The sequence below is a fragment of the Vombatus ursinus genome, unplaced genomic scaffold (genome assembly GCF_900497805.2).
Source record: "Vombatus ursinus unplaced genomic scaffold, bare-nosed wombat genome assembly UNPS02014813.1, whole genome shotgun sequence".
Lineage (NCBI taxonomy): Eukaryota > Metazoa > Chordata > Mammalia > Diprotodontia > Vombatidae > Vombatus > Vombatus ursinus.
Window position 1 is genome coordinate 486,494 of NW_020954591.1, and position 8,863 is coordinate 495,356.

An 8,863-nucleotide genomic window follows, 5' to 3' on the forward strand; every position below is an offset into this window, starting at 1 on the left:
TATATATATATATATATATATATATATATATATATTAACAAAGAATGATGACAATAATTTTTTCTCTACAGAAACTCTACCGACTCGCCTTAGAGGAGTCTAAGAAGGAAGGCTATGACCTACGGGTGGATGCCATTCCAATTCAATCAGCTAAAGCATCTAGAGATATTGCAAGTGATGTAAGTCAACATTACTGGAAGTCTCTGGAGATATTTCTTCTACAGATATTCTTGCAGCTTATGAACTCTGATTTTTTTTCTTTTGCCAGCATTCAGGTGTTTCTATCAGCCTCCATTTCCAGTGTCTATAGCTTGCATTGTATCTACTCTGCACATACCTAGCAGAAGTTAATGTAAACTGTTAATAGTTTCTCTGTTAGTGAAAGAGGAAGTGTTCAGGAGATACATACATACATAAACACATATACATACATGTATATATATATGTATATCATCTATATGGTCTAAAATAGTGGTGTGTTCGTAATCATTCTAAATGTTTTTTTCTTAGTGTCATGCAAATCCCAGTTTAATTCAGCAATCATTTGTTGAGCTCCTACTGAGTGCCAAATTGTGACAAAGTCTTCAGGTACAACAACAAAAATAAAATCGTCCTTGTTTTCAAGGGGCTTACATTTCAATTTGGGAACACAACATGTACACATATGAGTCATTACAAAATATGTATAATGTTAGGAGGGACACTAGAAATCAGAGAGATCATGAAAGACTGTGTCAAGGTTGGTACTCAAACTGTACCTTGAAAGAATAAGAGATAGAGGTTAGGCATTCTAGGGATAGGGGCACAGACTATGCATGGAGAAACTTTGCAATGTCCTGTATAAAGCCCAGCAAGTAAGCCAGTTTGAACAGAATGTAAACTTCATGAAGGGAAGTCACATGTAATAAGGCTAGAAATATAGACTAGAGCTAGATTGTAAAGAGCTTTAAATACCAAAGGGAGGAGTTTGAATTTTATCCTAGAGACAATGGGGAGCCACTGAGAATTCTTGAACAGGGGAGTGACATAAGCCAGTGACCCCAAGTTTGCCAGCAATGTACAAAAAATATTATATTAAAGGAGACCAATTAGGATACTGGCAACATTCCAGGTAAGAGGTGATATGGGCTCAAACTACAGTAGGATCTCTATGAGTGGAGAGGAGACGGATACAAAAAAAAAAATGTTGTGGAGGCAAAATTGACAAAACTTGGCAAACAGCTAGATATGAGGAGTGATGAAGAGTGAAGACTGGAAGATGACTCCAAGTTTGCAAACCTGAATGATGAGAAGGCTAATGGTGCCCTCAAAAGGAATGGGAATTTAAGAAGGGGGTGAGTTTGGGGTGGAAGATAATGCTAAGTTTCAGATTCCTGTGGGATATTAATTTCCAAGTACCCAATACTCATTTGGAGATTCAGAACCATATATAGGAAAAAGACCAGAATTGAATATATTTATCTGGAAATTATCTAGAAAGATGGTAATCCAATCCGTGAGGACTGACAGGATTAGCTAGAGGGAGAATGTAGAGAGAAAAGAGCAGAGGACCCAGGATAGAGTCCTGGGGTGAGGAATGGATACTGATCCAGCAAAAGTGACACTGAAAAGGAGCAATCAGATTGATAGGAGGAGAACCAGGAGAGATCAGTGTTAAGAAAGCCTAGAGAGAAGAGAATATAGAATAGGAAAGAAAGGTCAATGGTGTCAAATGCTATGGAGAGGTCATAAAGGAAAAGGACCAAGCAAATGTTTTCTAATTTGGCAATTGGAAATGAATTAGACACAAATTTGTGTCTAATAATAGCCATCTCTGGGGGGGAGGAAAGAAAAAAATGGGGGAAAGAAATTTACGTGATGACTTTTATTATATATTTAAAAGGAATAGCAAGTAGTATATAATAGATTTGCAGTTTCATGTGTGCAATTATCTTTTTTAAAAAAATTATACTGTTATGAGAATGCTTATTTTATTTTATAAATTAAAAATAAATAAATTTTTTAAAGAAGCTAATTGGTAACTTTGGAGAGAACAGCTCCCACTTCTTCCTCATAAGGTAGGAAGCCAAATTGCAAAGGGTTGAGAAGTGAGGGAGGAGAGCACAAGTGAAGGCAATAGTATGAATAGCTTCTCTAAAAGAAAGAATGATAACAATAATTTGAGGAGGTGGTAAATTTAAGTGAAGATTTTTTAAGGATGAGAAAAATCTATAATCCATAGGAAAGGAGCCAGTGTTTAAAGAAAGGCTGAAAATTAGAAAGAGAGAATGATCAAAGAGGCAAACAAAGGGAGAGGATGGAAAAATATGGAATCAAGGGTATAAATAAACACATGAACCTACCTTGGCAAGAAGAAGGCCACTCTCTTCAACAGAGACTGCAGAAAAAGCAAAGAATAGAGGAGGGTGACAGCAAAGAATTGTGAAATATAGAGGAGGGGACAAGAGATCTCCAACTCACAGCAAATGACCTTAATTTTTCCCTGTGCTGTTTTGGAGAGAGAGTCAGAGAAGAGTAAAAGGATTACCTTTCAGCAGTAAAGGCACAATTAAGATTAGATAATGTAAATTTGTAGGGAATTGAGTCAACATAGTTTTGTAGCTTCCTCTAGCACATTCAGCAGCACAGAATAAGAGGCAGGATCTAGATGGAGACAGTAATCCAGAGCTAGAGTTCAACAAGGCATAAACAACAATAAGACAAGGAAGTAAGGGATGCAAGAGTAGAGGGTGGTGTAAGGTTGACCTGGTAAGCTAGCTTCAAGATTGGGGAGGGAGGATAGTGAAATCAGAGCAGTAGTGATGGGCTGAGAGATGGCAGGATCAGAGATCACAGTAAAGATGAGCATTGAGCACAGGGAGCAATAGAAGGATATGAGATTTTGGTCAGAGAAAGAAAGTTCAGATTCTTGATCATAGAAATGGAAAACTTGTGGGTGATAGTGACATCAAGGGGTAACCATTCCTATGTGTGGTAAAGCTGGAGGTAATGAGAGTTGAAGGAATTGATGAATGAAGGAATCAAGATGTTTTAGAGGAATATCAATATTGAATATTGAAGTTCCCAAATAAAATGTAGGGAGTGGTGTAGAAAATAAGACTGCGAACTCCTTGAGAAAGGAGAATAATTTCAGAGCTAGTAGATAATTGTGAAAAGACTCTGAATAGGCCAGTATATCTTAATAGAGTATATACCAAATGGTTAGAGGTTTCTGAGTCATGGTAGTAGAAGGAATATCTGAAACAGATATCCAGAGGGACGAGAAGCATGCCTCTTCATTCTCTGGATTTAGTATGTTGAGGGACCATGAGAGAAGGTGCAGCCAGTACTGGAGAGACTTGTCATCTTGGGGAAAAGGATAGTGTCATCTTCGGGGAAAGGATAGTGCCATCTTGGGGGAGATTATAGTGTGATCTTGGGGGAATCACATTTCTGTGAGTACCAGAAAATGGAAGTCCATGAGAGAAAAATGTCTAAGATGAAGAGTAGTTTTAAATGTGGGCAATATTAGACCATAAAACTCCAATAAGCAAATTTAAACCACTGAATTAGGAGTCAGAAGACCTAGGCTCTAGTCCCAGCTCTCTGCTCACTATGTGACCTTGGACAAAATCATTTAACTTCTCTGGAGGTTATTTTATCTATAAAATGGGACTAATAATATTTATCCTAACTACTTCATAGAATTGTTGTGACAGTGAAAGAAAATAAAATCTATGTGAAACCACTTCAAAAACCAGAAAGTGCCCTACAAATATTAAGTATTAATATTAGATAAAATGCATATGTCATTTTTCCTTTCTAGTACAAGTATAAAGAAGGCTATCGCAAGCAGCTTGGACATCACATTGGGGCCCGTGACATAAAAGATGATCCCAAGATAATGTGGTCTCTACATGCAGCCAAGATTCAAAGTGACAGAGAGTACAAGAAGGACTTTGAGAAATGGAAGACCAAGTTCAGCAGCCCAGTGGACATGCTGGGGATTGTGTTGGCCAAAAAGTGTCAGACTCTGGTCAGTGATATAGACTACAAGCATCCTCTGCATGAATGGATGTGCTTGCCAGACCAGAATGATGTCATTCAGGCACGCAAGGCCTATGACCTACAAAGTGATGTGAGTATACAAAATGTCTTCTTGCAATAAGTGTAATAAGTTTTTAAAACTTCAATTTTGAAACAGATGCAGAATGCATACTTATTTTCGACTACTGCTCACATGGTAGAGGATAGGCAAAATATAGCTAGCTGAGAACTCAAAATGAAAAGTACTCAGACAGATTCTTAAGGGCTCTGAGAACAAGTTAATTCCTTGAAGTATATAAGAAAATTTGGAAATTATGTTCAGTTTTTCAAGCTCCTTTAGGGCTAGTCTTGGAATGAGAAGATTTGGTCAAATCTTTATTCTGCCACTCACTAGGTCTATAACCTCATATAAGTCATTTAGTCTCTCTGTACCTCAGTTTTCTCATCTTTAGAATGGAAACAGTACTTCATATACCACCAAACTCTCTAGGTTTCTTCAGGACATGAATGAGATAACAGACATAAAATGCATTACAGTCATAAAGCACTACGTAATTTTAAGATTATTATTTTGAAATGTTGAGATATGTGTAATGAAATCAGAAGATAAACATTTTCTCTCAGGAGATAAGCAATAATTTCCTTCAAAATAGTATTGCATAGGGACAGCTAGGTGGTGCAGTGGATATAGCACCAGTCCTGGATTCAGGAGGACCTGAGTTCAAATTCGACCTCAGACATATAACACTTACTAGCTGTGTGACCCTGGGCAAGTCACTTAACCCCATTGCCTAGTCACAAAAAAAAAAATAGCGTTGTATAATTGGAATGGAGCATACTCAAGGACTGATTTGTTTTAGTTTCCTCAAAAGCCTCAAATATTGGTCACCTCAATACAAGATATTTGACTACATAAACTTATATATTCAAAACCGGAATAAACAACACTAAATAAGTTTGCTTAGCATTTTACCCCTACATGAGTTAAATCATCACCAAGGTTCCTGAAATGATTCAGCTTCATTGCTTTTTCAGGCTCTTTACAAATCTGATCTGGAATGGTTGAGAGGTATCGGATGGGTTCCCATTGGTTCTGTAGATGTTGAAAGAGTTAAGAGAGCAGGGGAAATCTTAAGTGACAAGAAGTACCACACACCTGCTGATCAGCTCAAGTTCACTTGCATTACGGACACCCCAGAAATTGTGCTGGCAAAGACCAACGCTCTGAACATGAGCAAGGTAAGTTTCTGGCTGCTTCTTGTCCCACCTGCCAGAGAATGGTCCTCATCGTTTCAGAAATATTTCACAGGTGAAAGTCAGAAGTATCCCTAATGACAGCATAAACAAGGATCCTGATTCACCTTACACATACAGTAAGGACCACTCTAATTCTCAGTGAACCCCTCTGAGCCCTGTGAACAACCTGTGCCTGTTATAAAGTGAGTGGAAAAGCTCAACCTAACTGTCTACCACCAGGTCAAAAAGGCAATTTCCTCGTCTTCCCCTTGCTCCTTGATTTGCTATTCCTCAGGTGCAGGAATGTTGGGTGGCTTTGAGAGAGCTGGTTTGTCTGAGCCTCCAGCATGTTCCTTGATGGAACTCTATGTTTTGTCTCCATGTGAGAACAGCATGCTGTAGTGCAGAGGTGTCAAAGACACAGCTCCTCCTCTGCACTTTCAAATGCAGCCCCAACCAGATTAAAATATAATTGGAAAATGTTTAAAAAAATAAATAAAGACACAATAGAACATAAATAATGTTAATATGTTGTTTTCTAAGTCAATATGAAGTGATGGTTTTGTGGCCCCATTTCTATTTGAGTTTGACACTACTGAAGTGTAGTGGAAAGAACACTTAACCAGGGATGAGAGAAACATGCAGATCCTAGGCTGTATGGATCGATGACCTTGGTAAGTCACTCACCCTCTCTGAGCCTCAATTTCCATATTTATCAAATGGGAGTAATGACATGTGCCCTCTTGAGCTCACAGGTGTTTGTGAGGATGAGAAGCTATGTTATGAAGCTGTTCTGAAGACTAACTAGATAAATGTAAGGTATTATTAAAGAATCAGACAGGATTTCATTTGGTACCATAAATGACATCTAGGAAGAAGTAGGTTGGTGTGTCTAGAGCAATGAACTGAGACTGAGGCATCTTGACTCTGCTACTAGGTTACATAGTGAATAGAGCTATGGACCTGGAGACAGGAAGACCTGAGTTCAAATTTGACCTCAGAAACTTACTAGCTATGTGACCCTAGGCAAGTCCCTTAACCTCTGTCTGTCTTAGTTTCCTCATCTGTAAAACAAGGATAACAGCAGCACCCATTTCCCAGGGTTGTTGCAAAGATCAAATGAGAAAATATTTGTAAATGCTTAGCATGGTGCCTGGCACATACTAAGCACTATGCAAATATTAACCATTATTATTATTATAAACTAGTTTATTATCTTGGGGCTAAGTCACATCATCTTCTGTTTCCTCATTTGCAAAATGTGGAAGTTGACTGTATACAATCATTATTATGATAACAATGATGATTATTATTATTGAACTATGTTTGGAAGTTCTAAGGTTTCCTCAAGTTCCGAGAGTCAACATTTTCTATTATTTCTCATTAGTCCTCTGTGTCCCAAGGGAGTAATATTTTCAACCTCACTCTTCACAAGGGCATGAAAGCCTGTACCCTGACAACATTTCACCACTTAGAGGACAGAAGGAGAATTGGTCTCCCTGGGCATCATTTCCAGGGATCATTCAGCAATGATCTGAGGCTATTACTAAATGAATATGCATGCATATCCTACATACACACACACATACAACTATCTTACATGTCCTGTCATATAACGTGAGTTGAGCCAGATGACATCTCTTTACCTAGACAGGTTGAAATATATGACACTATTAATTTTTTATCCTAACTGAGTTCAGGAAAATGAGAAGAACTTGACAGCAGTGGCAGCTCACACTGTAAAATTAGTTGTATTGCTTGAACTAATCCACCATATGGATGTCAAAAATTCATTATTTCAACCCAGAAGTGAATGGTGAAGGGCTCTTTTATTTGTTTATAACACAGAATAAATGATTCCCTATTCTCCAGAATGTTCTGTTATCTCTATAGATAGTAGGCTATCACCTTCTTGTTCTTAAGGGCACATAATCATTATTTGTTGAATTGATTTGTACTAAATTGAAGTCACCATCCACACATCTGCCATCTCCACTCTACTTATCTGGAATTGTTTCTGCTGTGGAGACAATGGTTGCTTTAGCTTCACGTTATCAAATGAGAGAAAACTATGAAAGAGGCCTATGTGAATGAATTCTCAGGATCAGAAACTTGTTTCATGCCACATAATATAATCTTCATTAGAGCATAGGATCTTGGCATCCTCTGGGATCCTGGATCTCTCCTTTGCTGGAAGTTGACCATGTGGGCCTCTATGGGTACCCATGGGCAAGGAAATCCTCAGCATAAAAGAAATAGAAACTATCATATTATTTCACATTACCTATGGAACATCTATCTGCCCCTTTCAGTCTGTGAAAGGAAGCCTTTTGGTTTGAAATGGCTTTACTGATTCCTAAAATGTTAAGAAAGACAAATATTTGTTTGGTTTTGCTTGGTTTTTGAGATGAGTGTTTGTTCTTGGCCCCACAGCATCTGTACACAGAAGCTTGGGATGCTGACAAGGCCTCCATCCATGTGATGCCAGACACACCTGAAATCCTGCTGGCCAAGAGCAATTCTGTTAACGTCAGCCATGTAAGGACATTTCTTGGTTTTGTTTTGTTTATATATGTATGTATTATATATATATATATATGTATATATGTATATATATAGTATATATATAGATGAATACATATATATGAATATACACACACATTTATATATATACACACATTTATATATACATATACATATATATGTATATATATATACACACCCATTTCAACTTAACACTTTCCTCCTTGCTACTTTTGATCCATCTAAGCTGCTTACTCTCATCTTTCTTGTTTTTCTTCTTCCTAGAAACTTTATACTCAAGGATGGGATGAGTCAAAAGCAAAGGACTATGACTTTAGAGCTGATGCCATCCCAATCAAAAGTGCCAAGGCCTCAAGGGACATTGCCAGTGATGTGAGTGCCTTTCAAATGAATTCTCACAGACCCCAGAATATGAAATGTTCACACAGTTCAACAGGGTCCCTTCTTTTTATTTATTTATTTTTTTAATTAATTTATTTACTTTTAGTTTTCAACATTCACTTCCACAAGATTTTGAGTTCCAAATTTTTCCCCATCTTGTCTGTCCCCCTGCATGCATTCTGGCATGCATTCTGAATACCCCTTCTCCTAATCTGCCCTCCTTTCCATCTCTCCCGCCCTTCTCTTATCACCTCTTCCTTCAATTTTCCTGTAGGGCAGGATAGATTTCTATACCCTATTTCCTGTATATCTTATTTCCCATTTGCATGTGAAAACAATTTTTTTAACATTTGTTTTTAAAACTTTGGGTTCCAAATTTTCTCTCTCCCTCCCTCCCCACCCACCCTCATTGAGAAGGCAAGCAATTTGATATAGGTTATTCATGTGTAGTCATGCAAAACAATTCCCTAGTAGTCATGTTGTGAAAAACTAAGCATATTTCCCTTAATCCTATCCTGCCCCCCATTTATTCTATTCTCCCTTTTGACCCTTTCCCTCCTTAGAAGTGTTTGCTTCTGATTACCCCCTCCCCCAATGTGCCCTCCCCTCTAACATCCCCCTCCTCTCTTGTCCTCTTCCCCCCCCATTTTCCTGTAGGGTAAGATAGATTTCCATG

At 37.9% G+C, this 8,863-nt stretch overlaps 1 protein-coding gene across 1 annotated transcript in view; it reads left to right on the top strand.

Moving 5' to 3' along the window:
• The window catches only part of NEB (nebulin), a 216,264-nt gene that overhangs the window by 117,871 nt on the left and 89,530 nt on the right, over positions 1-8,863 (top strand). Inside the window, 5 exon segments of the mRNA XM_027877594.1 lie at positions 72-179; positions 3,806-4,117; positions 5,062-5,265; positions 7,696-7,800; positions 8,071-8,178. Of these exon segments, the coding sequence (XP_027733395.1) occupies positions 72-179; positions 3,806-4,117; positions 5,062-5,265; positions 7,696-7,800; positions 8,071-8,178 (837 nt within the window).